The following is a 17,940-nucleotide window of genomic DNA, read 5'->3' as shown; positions in this document are numbered from 1 at the left end:
ATGTTTAGAAATCCTTAAATAAGCAGGCACATTGGAGGCAATGCATATCCCATCACCATGTTGAAGCATTACTGAAAAATTATACAATGAACATTTTGCTGTTTTGCAACAACAAATATACTTTTCTCTCTCACCTACCTGTGGTTGGTTGTGTTTGGTTATAGTTAGTATTCCTCAAGTCATTGGATTTGTTTTTGAAAAACCACCTCAAGTCATCTTCATCCAATGCGATATCTCCCCAGTAAGCAGCTGTGAAGACCATGACAAAATAAATCATCATTAGCTTTGTTGAATGTATTAAAACAACATGCTGCAATCTCTGGCATCAATCCCCCAATGAAGCACCTGAAGTAACATTGTAAAAATAACATTACATATGCATCTTGTGGAAATAAGAAACGTCCTTCTATTACAAATTCTGTACCATTTCTGAAATAATGGTATTAATCTTCACTTCTACATTTTGGAAATTTGTTTTGCTACAAGCAGCTTTGTGTCTGAGTTGGTTATGCTGAATGAGAGTTAGCTCTAATACACTGTCTAGAGAAAGGGAGCAAGTGCAAATCCAAATAAGACTTTTGAGTGTAGAAACAGTAAGGATTATTTACATTTGGTAAGTTCCTTATTCCCATAACATAAAGATTATATTACACATTTTTTACAATAATTCTCTTTTAAATTTCAAATCATTTACACAGAAGGCAATAGCACTATTTTGGGTACATTGGCTCTGCACATTTGCCCAAAATTCCAACGCCTGAAGAAGAAAAGCAATCTGCTTCTCTATTTTGTAGAGAGTGAATAGAGTGGTCTGTTTCATTGTAACCTGGTGCTTTTGTTGCAAATGCCATTTTCAAACAAAGCTTCCTCTGTGGACATCTTTGCATACTCCACCTAGTGGCAAAATTATAAATATTTATTAATATTTGTTAATTAATTTAGAAGTTGTTACTTGGGTTAAAAATGAAAATAGAATTGATAATTCTTGGTAGCACATTTATTAACACTGAGGAAAAAAAACTCTCTCTCTCTCTCTATCGCAACCTTTTAAAGGTTTTGCCAGCAGGTTGTAATGGTTTTACAACAGTCAGAGCTGAACAGTTTTAGCCAAAAAAAGGAAAATTGGATATATTTTTTAATTAATTTCAAAGAATTGAAATTAATAAATCCCACTGCAGAAAGAAGTAAACACACAAATTTACTTTGGGAAAAAAGTTACAAAAAACTAAGAAAAATTTTATTTTAGTTCAATTAGTGAACAAAAAGAGGGATGCACCAAATGCTGAATCCAGCAAAATACTGAATACTGGATCGAATTCAAACCCCAGCTTACATATGTAAATTGCAAGTACAATCACGAGACTTCCTGCATGTGAAGAAAAAAAAACCCTGTAATCTGAAGTTGTCCAATGGTCTGCAGCAGTCGCATATTCTGGTCTGGTACTTCCCTAGGCAAGGGACCAGTAAGTACCCATCACAATTACCTAACTAAATCTGGTACTATAATATTGTGCCAGCATGGTTTTTTGCATAACAGATCTTGCCAGAATAATTTAGTTGCCTTTTATGAGGAGGTGAGCAGGAGCCTCGATGCTGGGATGGCAGTGGATGTCATCTACTTGGACTTTGCTAAAGCATTTGATACAGTACCTCACAGAAAGTTAATGATAAAATTGAGGAGTATTGGCCTAAAACATAATAATTGGAAAGATTACAATGAGTAGTGGTAAATGGAACATTTTCTAGTTGAGCAAGTGTGTTGTTAGTGGAGTACCACAGGGGTCAGTCCTTGGTCCTTTGCTTTTTAACTTGTTTACAGATGATCTGGAGTATCTATTTTTGCTGCTGATACTTAATTGCGCAAAACTATAAGTTCCATGCAGGATGCTGCCACTTTGCAGAGCGATTTGACAAAATTGGAAACTGGGGAGCAATATGGAAAATGAGGTTCAATGTGGACAAGTGCAAAGTTATGCACTTTGGTAGAAATAATATAAACATGAGTTATCTACTAAATGGTAGTGTGTTGGGGGGGATCCTTAATGGAGAAGGATCTGTGGGTTTTTGTATGTAACAAGTTGTCTATTTCCAGGCAGTGTCATTCTGTGGCTACTAAAGCAAATAAAGTGCTGTCTTGTATAAAAAAGGGCATTGACTCAAGGGATAAGAACATAATTTTGCCTCTTTATAGGTCCCTGGTAAGGCCTCACCTTGAGTATGCAGTGCAGTTCTGGGCTCCAGTCCTTAAGAAGGATATTAATAAACTGGAAAGAGTGCAGAGACTGCAACTAAACTAGTAAAGGGGATGGAAGATTTAAGCTATGAGGTTAGACTGTCGAGGTTGGGGTTGTTTTCTCTGGAAATAAGGCGCCTGCAAGGGGACATGATTACTCTGTACAAGCACATTAGAGGGGATTATAGGCAGATAGGGGATGTTCTTTTTTCCCATAAAAACGATCGCACCAGAGGCCCCCCTTTAGATTAGAGGAACGGAACTTTCATTTAAAGCAGCGTAGGTGGTTTGTCACGGTGAGGGCAGTGAGGTTGGGGAATGCCCTTCCTAGTGATGTGGTAATGGCAGATTCTGTTAATGCCTTTAAGAGGGGCCTGGATGAGTTCTTTAACAAGCAGAATATCCAAGTATTGTCATACTAAAATCTACATTTAGTATTGATGTTTATAGGTATTGTTTATGTACGTAAGTGTATAAATAGGTAAGTATAGGTTTGTGTGTGCTGGGTTTACTTGGAAGGGTTGAATTTGATGGTCTTTTTTTCAACCCTATGTAACTATGTTACATGTAACTATGCTGGAAAAAAAAGTCAACTAAGTAAATGTAAATATTCTGTCCTAAAGTAATTTATTACATTCTTATATTGTGTAAGTTTATTATACCGTATTCATTTCAATCCCAAACACCCAGGACAAAAAATTAAAACAAGTGAGGAGAAATTATATATTTTCTTATGTATTTTTAGGTTTAGCCATTTTTATTCTTTTGCAATGTTTTAAGACAGCGATCACTTCTTTAATGCTCCTTGTTCCAAGCAGTGCCTGTCTTGGGAAAATATTAGAACTGGAGAATCTGTGGCTGAAATACATAGAGTATGACCTGATGAGCCCTACGCAGATGCTCTCCTGTTGCTTGGCTTCTCTCTCCTACTATGCTAAAGATGAAGTGGCAATAGCATATTTTATTGGAGCTCAATTTATTAAAATGAAACCTTAAAATGTCTCTGACAGCTGCAAACATATTTTCTTCATCATTCGGACATTTACAAGCTGCTATGTTGGCGCTTTAAGCATTTTTTTTAGATGCATTCTGCAATTGCAAACATTTCTCTTTCCAAAACAAGGGGATGTTCTTTATGTAACTAGGGCTTTAACAAATGTTGTGTGAAAGGAAATACTTGCAAATACCCCCTTTCAATAAAAAAAAAACTTTAAGTTTACTCGTTATTTTATTGATCCACTTACATTTTAGCTGTGAGTTATACACTAGAAGGGAAAAGTCCACACATGCTTAAAGGGGAACTATTGCAAAAATAAAAATGTAATATATGCTTCATCTCATGGAAATAAGACTTTCAAAATAAAAAACAAAGTTTGCTCCATTTCTAAACTATTTTAAGATTTTGATCTCAGATTTTGATTTTGAAAAGTAGGTCTACTACTTTTTCAAGGGGTGCTCCCTTTCCAAGCAAATGTTTTAGAGCAATTTTGAAAGAGTGAGCTTTAATACTCTTCTAGGTAAAAGGAACCCTCCCAAAGGATGAATTTTACAAATGGCATTTCTGGCCCGAGACAGCCCCTGCGATGATGCCCCCCCCCTCCCTTGCTTACCTTTACAGTGCCAGTGGGGGTCCACATTTCTTTATGTGGAATCACAGGAATGGCCAAATACACTTGTGTAATCCTTGAAAAATGTGCCCCCTTAGAATTTGCTAAAACTTTTGATATAGTACCACACTGAAGGTTATGGGCTTAATTAAGGATCATCGGCCTTGGACCCTATAATATTTATGCTAGAATAGAAAACTGACTAAAGGATAGATTACACAGATTAATGGTAAATGCAACATTTTCTAATTGGACCAATGTATTTAGTAGAAAAAGGCAGGGGTCTGTCCTTGGCTCTCTGCTTTTAATTTGTTCATAAATTACCTTAAGGTTTGACTTTGTAAGTGCTGCCTATTTTTGGAGCTGATGCTTAAGTGGGAAAAGCCATAAAACAGAGATGGTTGGAAGCTGCTTATTCTAAATTATCATAAATTATCTTCTACATTAAATAACAACTAGAACCCTTGGCATCTTAACCAGCTACAACAATTCTACAAAATGCATGAGAGATATCCAACCTGTGGGCTAAAGAAATTTAACAGGCAGGTAAGAGATTTATTTATGACTAAAGACTATACAAAAATGCCTGAGAAAGATGCTTACTGGTCAATACATGTGGACAAATTAACCTCTCCAACCAATACTGGATTGTATCCCAGAAGAAAATTCCATGGAGTGAAAATGTATCAGGTCATGAGTGTGGGCCCTTTGCAACAGGTCTGCAGTGCAATCCACTTAGGGGCCTGGGGTGAAAATAATTCCAAGTTCAATTTGGACTACCATTTGAGTAACTAATCTATGTAAATATTCACTTAAATATCAGCCCTGCTAAACAAGCATTGGTTTGTAGAGGGTGGCTTAAGGAAATCTTGGTGCATCTGACCAGCAACCCACAACCCAAATTTTTACTACCTATTCACCACACCAAACACGCTAACCAATCTGGCCTGCAACTGCTGGTCCCATAAACCTGGAAGGAAAATCCTCATAAGTTCGGAAGTGAAAACCCCTTGGGGAGAGTATAACTGAAGGAGCAGAGGAGTGTAATATAATGCCTGAAACCTACCCCTAAGAATGTGGGTAGTTTAAAGGGATTCTATCAATGGAAAACATGTTTTTTTTCAAAAACACATCAGTTAACAGAAATCGTCCAGCAGAATCTTCCACTGAAATCCATTTTTTAAAAGAGCAAACAGATGTTTTTTAATATTTAAGTCTAAAATGTGATGTGGGGCTAGCCATATTCTTAATTTCCCAAGCGCATTCAACTATGTGACTTGTGCTCTGATAAACTTCAGTATCTTTTTACTGCAGCACTGCAAGATGGAGTGATATCATCCCCTCCCTTCCCCCACAGCAAGACAGCAGGTCCCTGACACCTTTACTGCTAAAAATGCCCTCCTTTAAACATCTTCTGGAAGAGGTTTCTTCACTATGAAAGTTCACTTCTTCACTAAGTATTTGTGAAACTGCTTCACTAAATAATCCACAATGATGAGTTAGGTTTGTGACTTGGCTACCCAAAACCATACAAGTGATTATATACTGAATGCTATTTTTATAGTGTAGGTATTGGTTCTCAGTTCCAGAATTCTTTTTTCCCAGGGGAGCACATTTTGTGGCAGATGAACATACAGTATTGTTCGCAAAACTTGTTTTGGTTTCTTTTATATGATTCGTTCCCATGAACCCTTGAATAGCAATTGACAAATGTCAAGTAAAAATGTAAGAGAAGACAAAAACTGGTTTAAATTCTTCTAACTGCATTTTCATGGTGATTTCAAAACTGTGACCACTATGGTTTAAGTTGTCACTGTTTCATTCAGTATTTATTTACACTGGTACGGATACAATTATCTGGAACCTTTCCATACTACATTTTATGTGGAAGGAAAAATCACAGGAATGGCCAAATATTTTGTTTTTTCAGCTGATACAATCTGGGATAACTCCAGCTGTAGCATTTGGATAACCTTTCAAATCTATTTCAACCCCCTCCCTTTAATACACTTTGCAGTTCTAGGGGATATCCCCATCCAATAAATCCTTTTAAACATTTTTAAATGATTTTTCTTCCAAACCATTTTGCTTGAAAGCAGTGGGTGACTATATGCCAGCTAGAGGGAATTCATTCCATTACCTTTTTTCATGGAAAAGCAGGAATTTAGACAAAGCAAACCAAAATACTCTAACAGACTTTACATGGTTTTAATGCCCCTAGCAATAAAACAGCCCCAAAGGAGCCAAGATTGTCTGAAATTAAATATATCCAAAAATGATCAAAATGGAAAAATATTCATCTGCACAAAAGGACAGAGTTTTCTTTTCGACATTTGAAGGAATTAGCAAAGATTAACAACTTTAGTAGATTTTCTTTCACTCTGGTGCAGATATTTTACAGCAAGGTTTGTACAATTATTATAAAAAAATATTGTATTGTGTAATTAGGCAGCCTTTAGGCAGCCACATTTAGGATAACTATACAAAAGCGTACCCAATGATTACTATTCTTACTCTTGTGTGACAGAATTGGTATTCACATTCAGAATGTGTGAAAAAATGATAAAATACTGCCATAGTATAATTACTCCATATTTCTAAAATATGGACACATGGACCACTTCCACTTAAGCTTTAAAAAACATTTTTTTTTCAAGTTTTAATGTTTCCTAAAGAGGATAAAACTTTGCATTTCAAATGGATTACACTGCATGGTTATCTATAGAGAGAGAGAGAGAGAGAGAGTAACACACTCCGAATTATGGTACCTTAACATAATTGCACTGCATTAGGAGGAGGTTGTTGAATTTTAACTGTATACTGAGAGAACTCTACAACATCAGTTTTTTGGCACATTGCACTCTTTGATGAATCCTCCATGAATTTGTTTATGAATTGAGCGGTCCAAGCATTTTGTAATTAATTGATTCTTAAGTAGACTGGCCAGTCACTAATGAATTATATGTGTTTATGATATGAAGTAAAGGGTATGTAAATTCCACATTGAATTGTTTATGTGTATACTGTTCCCTATTACTTTTATTTTTGCTGGTTTGAGCCACCAGCAAGTGGAAACCAGTTAGACAGAATACTGTAAGAGGGTATTTTGTAAAATAAATATCTGTAAAACTGGCGATTGAGAGTTAGAGTAGACTGCAGAAGCTAAGATGAGGTTTAACCTATTTAGATTACGTGCCACACAAGAGATAATTTTAATTCTATAATGTAAATACTGCCCAATAATTCTTATTCATCTACAATGTTAATATTATGCAATTATTATAAATTACTTTCTGTAATTATTACGAAGGTGCCTACAGAGGTTGCTAAACTCAGGCTAAAACCTGACCACCTGATACTGTCAAATGTCTCGGATACAGTAGGGCATACTTCATGGTATCAGCAAGTGGTTGGTGCACTGCTAAGCAATCTGTTTTTTCTAATATTTCCAGGGGGCATTCAAGGACAATCCTGTAGAACCACAAAGTTTGACATTTTAGATCATTTATCAGCTATTTCTGACTTAATAATAATATAATAATAAATAATATATTTATACCAAGTTACATAAATATGTGCTCGAGGTTTGTGGAATATGTAAATCAAGATCTCATAAGTTTAAAAGAAACTATTAAAGCACGACGCAATATTCTCTTTTCAACATTATACTAATACAGGTATCAGACCCCTTATCCGGAAACCTATTATCAAGAAAGTTCTGAATTAAGGAAAGGCCATCTCCCATAGACTCCATTGTAATCAAATAATTCACATTTTTAAAAATGATTTAATTTTCTCTCTAATAATAAAACACTAGCTTGTACTTGATCCCAACTAAGATATAATTAATCCTTACTGGAGCCTAAACAATCCTGTTGGGTTTACTTAGTGTTTAAATAATTTTATTAACAGACTTAAGGTAGGAGATCTGAATTATGGAAAGACCCCTTATCCAGAAAACCCCAGGTCCCGAGAATTCTGGATAATGGGTCCCATACCTGTACATGATTCCATCGGCAAGACTGAGCATTTGCAGACAAAGCACAATTCTAGTACCTGTCTCAAAAGACAAAGCAGGCCCTTTTTTTCACCCCATTTGACCCGGGTACTTGGACTGTGCTACATTGTTTAGCAGCCAGCATTCTGATGGTAATGATAGGTATACCCCTTGCCTTGGTCAAGCATTTTGCACATGCAGCAAAGGGCACCTGAGCCCTTATTTCCATTCCAGTTGAATTTAGCCATCTTCTATATATAATCAAAGCACATGACAGTTATAATATTGTTAGTGCTAACTTAATACAAGTGTTCTGATCAGCTTTAAACTGCATATACAGCTTAAATGAAATCTAAATAGTGCATTCAGTTTTGTCCGGACAAGTCCTGAAATGCTGTGCATTTACCATTAAACCTCTGTTTTCCACATTCACACTGATTTCATGGCAAGCGCATAACTGAACAACTGCCATTCACTGTAATCGCCATGTAAAATGTTCCATTTTCAACAGTGCGGCATTATGTCCGGCTTGATGCATATGGATAACAGAGATTGAGCAATCCTTTATGGTGAATTACCCAGGCCGGAGTTACCTAACATGACACAGTAACAAGAAACCGTTTTGCAATTGAAGCACGATATAAACTAAACTAGAAAATAATGTACAATACAGCATGAAACTGCTAAAATTGTTACTATGCGAGAGAACAGGAAGCAGCAAGCGTACAAATCAGTTATTAACATCCAGCGCTGTATACATTAGCTTTGTACCTTGGTGCTAAAAAGTGGAATATATTATTACATAGCACTACAGGCTGAAATAATTTTATACTTTCTGGCATATCTCCAGTTGTCACCATTCATTCTGGCAAGAGTGCTCTGTATTTTTAACATTACCAGCATGTAGTCAAGGGGAAATCCATTCCTGGATCCAGCACTAACACGCAGATCATTGCCTTTCTGGAAGGTTTTTAAAGGGAATTAGTAATGCAGGTGTTTGGCTTCCTAAAAGACTTTAAGGTACATACACAAGGAATTCATGCAGAAAAGCAGTTCACTTTTATGGAATTGGAAATAGAGGTCTTACAGTAATTAAAATATCATACTGAAATTTTAGTGTGTAAAAGAAAGCCTAGACTTTCAATAAAGTATTTTTTGAAAATATATTCCCAGCAGCCAGTAGCGTAACTAACCTCAGCTGGGCCCCCTTGAAAAATAAAAATTCAGTGCACCAATCTGCTTTGTCTGCCGAGCTCAAGCCCCGGTTTCAACCCCACCTTCCGCGTGTGCATTTGCTTGCACTATTTATGGCAATTACAAAAAATACCACAGAGCTTTATGATGGGTCACTCCACCATAGCAATGCATGGTGTTAATTCACACTTCTGAACAACAGAATCTTATAAACATGGTGTTTATTTTTCACCAACTTTTCACAATTATTTAGTAGTCATTAGAAGGATCTTATTTTATTTCAAATAAGAAACAGATGTTTCTTCATCGACTGGAAGAACTTTAAAGTAGAATAAAACCATACCCACGCCATTGTAATCAGAAGTCCACTGCCACCTACCTACCTGCCTTCTCTTGAATCACATCAAGCCAGGACCCTGAACCTGCTTCCAGTGTTTGCATACCCCTGCTTGGTGGTTAGGGAAAGGGGGGGGGGGGGCTGAAAATCAGGGCTTTCTTTCCCCTTAAAGGCATCTCTTTATGCAAAAATATAAATAAATTGGACAATTTAATTCTTTAGAAAGGAATCCTCATCTAGGTCCTTCCCTACAAATACATACAAGGCAGACTGGGCCATTGTCAACAGAACTGGAAGGTACCACTGCATTGAAACCCCACCCCAAGTACAGGAACATAAAGAAAAAAAGATGAATGTTAAAAATAGGTTCACACTCTAGTAATTGCCACTGCTGAAATTTGTATGTGGGACAGAAAAAACCTTACTGAAATGGGAAATTTTAATGGATTCCTTGAATAGATCTTATCCTATGTGGCCCAGTCTCAGGGTACTTCCAAAGTGCATTTACAGTTGAGATCCTATGCAGTGGCTTTTTTAGACTTCTCTATAAAGATCGTACCCACATCCCCATGCTATATGTTGCGTCTCACATGCATTCGCCATTTCAGAGCACTCCCATGGGTACAGCCCAATGTAACGGAACTGGGTCAGTAAACTCTTAAAAAGCCACTGCATGGGACCACATTTATTTTTTACATATTATAGCCTTTTAATTAACTTGTTATCAGAGTTAAAAAAAAACTAACAACATTCCAATCTCATGGCATGATGACATGCTGGTTTTCCAAACACTGTATTAGCACAGCAAGTCAATAGGGTTCATTTATAAAAGCAATTCAATGTTTCAAAGCTCTGTGTTTTTGGAAATGTAGCCATTTTTAACATGAGGGCAGCAAGTCTGACATCCTGTACTTAAATGTTTTCTTTCCATACAATAGCATTTAGAACCTTGCCACTCCTTTAAGCTTACACTTGTGTAACCCCTCATAAAGTCACTATAACAGAAATGATAATCCGAGGGACTTTCCCTGGGGTACACAAGCCATTTAGCAAGCAGCCTCCTAGTAAAAGCCCAAGTGGACCTTGGCTTTAGAATTCCTCACTAGCCATTCTGACTTCTCCATAAAGCAATAATGCAGCCACCTGGACTGCGCATTAATTCAGATTCCCTTGCACACACTATCTAGTGACAAATCGACACTTTTGCATTACGTACGGCCATCCTGTAATGGCAAAACTTAATTTTGCCTCTGTGAAAGAATACACGCTAATACACCGTCTCCATAGTAACGCCAACGTACCAGAAACGGCACTTCTATGAGACACACAATGTATGCATCTGAATCAGGTTTCCTTGCCAGTGGGGAAACATAACCCTGAAAAGCCTGCCTAGGACAAGTCTGCAGAACTTATAGTCTATTTGCCAACAGATAGAGAGTCCCTAGCTTTTGTATAAAAGCTCTCACATCAACAAAAAGATCATTAGGCTGTTTTACTTTCTTTAAAAGATATTTTAAGAAAATGTACAGTCTTACTATACTTAAACACTTCTTTCCTATTTCAGGTATGGCATTCATTACTCAGAAACCAGTTGTACAGAAAGCTCAGAATTACAGGAAGGCCATCTCCCATAGACTCTAAGCAAATAATTTAAATTTCTAAAAATGGTTTCCTTCTTTCTCTTTACTTGATCCCAACTAAGATATAATTCATCCTTAATAGAGGCAAAACAACCCTATTGTGTTAATTAATATTTAAATAATTATTTAGTAGACTTAAGATTTGGAGATCCAAATTACAGAAGGACACCTTATCGGTAAACCCCAGGCCCCAAAAATTGTGAATAACAGGTCCCATTTCTGTATTTACATTAACTCGAAGAATTTTTATTGGTCACTGCAGGAAAAACACCAGCCAGGAAGAAGCACTACAGATGGCATTACGAAATAAATATTATTTTTAGATATCTTAGAAGCTAAAATGTATAGATATCTTAGATGCTGTTACACTTAGGGGCACATTTACTAAGACACGAATTCAAATACGAATTGGGAAAATTCGGATTGGAAAACGAACATTTTGCGACTTTTACGTATTTTTTTTGCTTATTTTCGGCGCCTTTACGACTTTGTCGCGACTTTTTCGTTAACAATACGATTTGCGCGAAAAAACGCGAGTTTTTCGTAGCCATTACGATGCGCTCGTATCTTGTCGCGACTTTTTCGTATTGAGCGCTCATAAGCGCCGGGCGAAACTTTCAGACTTAGCATGATTTTGGAAGCCTCCCATAGGACTCAATGGCACCCTGCAGCTCCAACCTGGCCCAAGAAAAGTCACCATACTGAAGCTTGAATGAATCCGAATCTTTCGTACTCGGCGCGAAAGCTGCAAAAAAGTCACGCCTTTTCGCGCAAGTATTAACGCTACGAAAAAATCGCCAGATTTTGTGCAACATTCGGAATGGCAACGAAAAAGTCGTGACAATTATCCGAAAAATCGCAAAATACCGATCATTACGAAAAAAACGCAATCGGACGCATTCGGCCCGTTCGTGAGTAAGTAAATGGGCCCCTTAGCTTGCTATGTTTTGTTAACAATATGACACTTTGCACATATAGTGAGGAACATAAGTATTTGAACACCCTGCGATTTTGCAAGTTCTCACACTTAGAAATCATGGGTCTGAAATTCACATTGTAGGTGCATTCCCACTGTGAGAGACAGCATTTAAAAAAAAATTCAGGAAATCACATTGTATGATTTTTAAAGAATCAGTGTTAATATTTGGTACAGAAGCCTTTGATTGCAATTACAGAGGTGAAACGTTTCCTGTAGTTCTTGACCAGGTTTGCACACACTGCAACAGGGATTTTGGCCCACTCCTCCACACAGATCTCCTCTAGATCTGTCAGGTTTCAGGGCTGTCGCTGAGCAACACGGAGTTTCAGCTCCCTCCAAAGATTTTCTATTGGATTTAGGTCTGGAGACTGGCTAGGCATCCAAGGGGTTGGTGAGCATGTTGCTCACAAGCCACTGGTTGTGAATCAGTGGTTTAAGGCAGTGCTATCCAACTGGCGGGCCGCACGCGACCCCCCTCTGTGTGGCCCCCCACCTGTCTGGCTGTTTTGATGGCTTAATTTTGTGTAAGCTTTAAATGGTATCAGTACTGTGATTAACTGGCCCCCTGCATGGTTCTCACCTCAGATTTCCAGCTGTAATCCTCCTGTATTGTTTAAACATGTAATCCCCTGTGTTGTTCACACCTTTTAATACCTGCATTGTTCAACCCCTGCAGTGTTCATACCTCAGGCTCAGGCTGCAATCACCCCATTGTTCACCTTTTCATACCTCAGACATAGGTACTGTAGGTATGTATGTATATATCTATGTATGGCACACACAGGGAGCATAGGGTAGGCAGAGTATGGCACACACAGGCAGCATAGGGTAGGCAGAGTATGGCACACACAGGCAGCATAGGGCAGGGAGGGTATGGCACACAGGAAGGGTAGGGCAGGCAGAGCACGGCACACACAGGCAGCTAAGGGCAGGCAGAGTATGGCACACACAGGCAGCATAGCACAGACAGAGTATGACACACACAGGCAGGGTAGGGCAGGCAGAGTATGGCACACACAGACAGCATAGGACAGGCAGAGTGCTGCCTGTGTGTGCCAACTACAAAGTTGTGTAGTTATGTGCTGGGGGTTGCTGTGCTATCCACAGGGGAGGAGGAGGCATATGGAATTTAAGGGTATATCTTAATATGACATAACATATAATTCTTTCACATATGAATGACGGTTGATATCCCCACAGTAAGGACCAAGCATTTGGGATTTTTCTGTGCTACCACCATTGTGATGAAATAGGTGTGGTTTGAAGTGGTTGTGGTTTCAAAAAGGGGAGTGGTCAAAACTGGCTTCCATTAGCGGCCCTCCACCATGTATGCTAGAGAATTTCTGGCCCTCGGCACCGCAGAAGTTGGACAGCACTGGTTTAAGGGATACAGTCATGTTTTTATGGAGCAGTTTTTAGTACTTTATTACACTATGTGGCTTGCAAATAATTCATTTAATACAAATTAATATTTAAACTAGTTAATGTTTATTTAAGTGTGTTTGGGGAGGCATTTGAGTTCACTATGTACTATGTTCACTATGATATCATGGGCTGCATGACAAGAGATCTGAATGGCTAGCAGTCATTAAGATTAAGGCAGAGAAAGTTGGGCCGGGGAAGGGGGCTGGGGGGGCAGAGAAATAGAGGGATATGATGTCGGGGGAAGGTAGAAACATCACACCCACTCTCCCCCTTTTTGCATATTTTGCAAAAATGTCAGGAGTCTCTTCTCCTTGATGTTCTCATTATCTATTAATAACTGAATGTAGGATGTTTTCCTGAATGCACTGTTATGTTGTGCTTTCTGTGTCTTTATAGGGTATAGAGAATAAGCATTGTATTATTTCATGTTAATTCCAAATGCTTGATCCAGGGAATGGTTCTGATCACCATTGGGGTCATGAAGGAATTTTTTCCCTCTTGAGGCATAATTGGCACTGGTATCAGGCTGGCTTCCTCTTGCTCAAAACAGTGGATATATATAGCAGTAGAACCTTGCCAGAGTACTGCACAGGTAAATTTAAAGAGGTTCTCTCCTGTGACTGCACGGTGGATTGATAGATACAGACGCTACTACTGCTTGTGCTAGGTGACAGCCTGCTTGGATTCCCTATAAAGACACTGCAGATTCAGGACCGGCTGCTACACTTCTCTCATGCAGCTCCTGCTGGTAACAGAGTTTGGGGCCATCTTTTCTGTAGGTAGAGGAAGTCTAATACTCAGTGGTGGATATGACATAGTGCTGATCTGAAATGGCAACTATGGAAGTTAAAGTCAAGTCTTCAGTAAGGAAAGGCAGACCATAGTAGTGATCTCTTATGGAATTCTGGCTTTGAAAATTGCCTTGGGTTTGGCTGGCAAGGTCCAGCTGATATTGTCCCATATTTTAGGTCAAGGCACATGGGGCGGATTGTCAGCCTAATCCTCCCCTACAGCTAAAATAAAATCTTCTAGTTGGATTGATTTAATGCTTCTAGGTGCAGGCAAAACTTTTTGTCAGCTTGCGTTTTTCCCGCAGGTCTGCCCTTGCACATTGATAAACAGGCAAAAAATTGGTTACACTACTGCTTCAGAATAATTTAAATACACTGTGGAAAACCTGCCCCATGTGCCATTAACCTCAATTAGCTTGTACAGTAAAGGATATATAGATATACACACATAGTATGCACTTGTCACTAATGGAACATTGAGTTCTATGAAAAATACATTATACAGTGACGGATAGAAGTAGTGGTACCCAAAATAAACTGAATACAGGGAGAGACAGAGGGCAGTTGCACCACATATACATTAAATACAGTAAAAAGTAGTGGGAACTTCAGCCTTAGAAATGATTGCCTGTCATTGTGTTTGACACACCAGACCCCCTTACCCTTCCAAACAATATGTTTTCTGAGGGCTGGAGAAGATTTCAGCATTATAGAAATGTAAATAAATAAATAATCAAGAATTGTTTGCATTGCTAAACGTGCTCACATGCCCCACTTAGTGGTAGACATGAGAACAGCACCCAAGCAGGAGCAATTCTGTTTTGCCATTATGCGACTTGGATCCTGTTGAAAGTATATTGAGCAGGAGAAACAATAGCTTATCTAAAAGCAGTTAGAATCTGTTGTGTAAAAAAATACATTTGTTGGTTCAAGAAAAAAAATTAAATGGTAGAGTAGATTATTTGCTATGTAAAACAGTGACTATTCCCATTTTGGTTTTCTTATTTTATAACAGGGATTCTATTGTAGACATTCAAAATCAGAGACAAAGAACAGGATGACTTATCCTTAATCTAAAAGCTTCATACACTGCTGCCTCTGGGGGTCATTGTCCAATCAAGTTATAAAATCAGATAATAAAAAGAAAAATATAGTGAATAAAAAATTCTATTTCAACTTCAATTTATAAAGGGGGAATAACGTTGAACTTTTTAAATGTTTATCATTCATTAATTTCAGTTACTTGTTATCATTTCCCTTTTTGTTAGACAGTAACCTAAGTTCCTATGTCTACATAACACATCTAACAAAAGTCCTAGTATTAATTTCACTTTTTATTCCTGGCCAAGAAAACAGAGGTAACCAAATCTATTTCAAGAAAAAATGTCCAAACCATCCTATGACTCCAGTGGGCCTCATTGTCATTTACAAATTTTCCTCTTTCTGCTGTTCTGTTGTAATTACTTCAGCTGCCTTCTAGCTAGATTAGTTTTATTATTTGCCTGTCTCCACTCTAATCCATTCACTTTAGTGCCAGACCCATTCCCCCTAGGTTTGCCTCTTTCACAGCACTGCACAAATTCGTATCAAACAGGTTTTTTGTGAAATCCATAGGATTTAAAGCATACACACACAAAAAAATTGAGCAATACACAGGAAAATAACTGTAATGCCTGCTAAGAAAAGCATGATCATCTATAAATCTTTTTTCTGCAACATGTATCCATTTGCTTACTAGCTACATGATTTTAAACTTAATCCTGTTTTCTAGCACTGCACTCCCACACCATTTGCCTGTATATGTTGACACTTGAATTTATCCTGCTCTGGTGGGTGTGGGTTTTTGGGGTTTTTTTTTTACACTGGTTGCCATGGTTACTGTGGCCGGGTTTTGGCGCCATTTTATGTGGTGGTGGTATTTATTGTGGGTGTTGGGACATGGTCTGTTGGTTTGTCCCTGAGGAAGAGCACTGGTCGTTTTTCGAAACATTGGAATTTTTTCAATTAAAACATCTTTTCTTTTTCATCAAGCCCCTGTGCGTGCGGCACTCTATTATATTTTTGTTTTTGCCGGTGCAATACGGTACCGCGTATGCCATCCCACCAGCAATTTACATTCTCACCGGTGCTTCCTGTCTGAAACTGGCTGCAACATACTCCCAAAGCATAAGGGTTTCAACCACAACTGGCAAAGTGCTTCCTCGTCAAATGCTGCTCGTTTTTTCTCTAAACTAACCTTTGGTGGCTGTGGCCAAAAAGCTCATTTTTTTTATTACTTCATTAATCCACGGCACTTGTTTCCAAATTCATCCAACCAAACAAAAGGCCATTTTGTGTACCTCAGATATGAATTTTCACAATGGGGTTGCTGGTAAGGATTCCTTCTCATGAGCATCATGTGAAATGGTGCAACACCACTCCTGTGTCAGACGCTAAAGGTTCTCTACAGGGTTTGCCTGCCTTTGCCTGTTTGTGCAGCAATTACACAGTTCCTTGCCCTTCCAGATTTTTTCCTAAAATCCACAGTTCCCTTTAAGTGCGATTTCATGATACAGGTATGGGATCCCTTATCCGGAAACCCATTATCCAGAAAGTTCCGAATTACGGAAAGGCCATCTCCCATAGACTCCATTATAAGCAAATATTTCTAATTTTTAAAAATGATTTCCTTTTTCCCTGTAATAATAAAACAGTACCTTGTACTTGATCCCAACTAAGAGATAATTAATCCTTATTGGAGGTAAAACAAGCCTACGGGGTTAATTCAATATTAAAATGATTTTTAGAAGACTTAAGTTATTGAGATCCAAATTACGGAAAATCCCAAGTCCCCAGCATTCTGCATAACAGGTCCCATACCTGTATTACGGACAGTGGAAATTGGAAGCTGTAAGCAATCTGCAATCTTTATATAACCTTTCCCTGCATAGATTAGCTTTTAATTTCAGATAACTCAGTTTCTTAGGGAAGCCCATAGAGGTTGAGTAACAGCCCAAAGTTTTGGGTGTAAGAAATTGTATTAAGCTTTACAATAATCAACATGTGACAACTCCTAGTGGCTATTAAGGCCTAATGAGGTCATTAAGCTCTGATCACTAGACAAGTGGAAGGGTGCCTAAAATGTTGCCTATGTCCCAAGTACTATTCTCTTTGTTCCTATGTTTTAAAGATTGTCAAATAATATGTAACTGTGCATTAACATTTGCAAATATGCAGTTTTTAACCCTCTGATTCCTACAGTGCCCATTTACTACTTTTCATTTACAAAACAATAAATAGATGCTCTATGTGGTTTGGCAATAGGTGTCAAAACTTTTGCATTCAACTATATATATATTATGCAAAACACAACAGAGTAGTAAATGTGTATTGCTGAAAACTGTCATCATAGAGTATATAATGAAGTTTAGTTAAAGGGTAGGTAAAGCCTTGTCATGACATTTATGTTAGCAGAAATGCATAGGAGTGCTGTATGTATTTTAATTGCATTAGTAAGGCACTCCATTTTTACCAGTTTTCATTGATGAAAATTAAAGAAAATGATTTTTTTCCCCCAAAATGAGACCCATATCCACAGCATACACAGAAAATTTAGCAACCGTGTTATGTAAGTGGATGCCTTGGGAGGCTGGGTTAGTAAGAATATAACAGACATCTGTTACTAAAGTGGGAAAGAGGAAGATATTTTCTTCCCAAATCTATTTATAATCAGTGATTTCACATGTTATAGGTATTGT

General features: G+C 37.9%; 1 protein-coding gene across 1 annotated transcript in view; it reads right to left on the bottom strand.

Annotated features, from left to right (window-relative positions):
- The window catches only part of LOC100216241 (uncharacterized), a 49,550-nt gene that overhangs the window by 17,612 nt on the left and 13,998 nt on the right, over positions 1–17,940 (bottom strand). Inside the window, exon 2 of the mRNA NM_001142208.1 lies at positions 139–249. Coding sequence (NP_001135680.1) covers positions 139–249 — 111 coding nt within the window. The remainder of the gene's footprint in view (positions 1–138; positions 250–17,940) is intronic.

Source organism: Xenopus tropicalis, chromosome 7, assembly GCF_000004195.4.
Source record: "Xenopus tropicalis strain Nigerian chromosome 7, UCB_Xtro_10.0, whole genome shotgun sequence".
Lineage (NCBI taxonomy): Eukaryota > Metazoa > Chordata > Amphibia > Anura > Pipidae > Xenopus > Xenopus tropicalis.
Note: the sequence above shows the minus strand (reverse complement) of the source record. Positions and strands in the feature narration are given on the sequence as shown.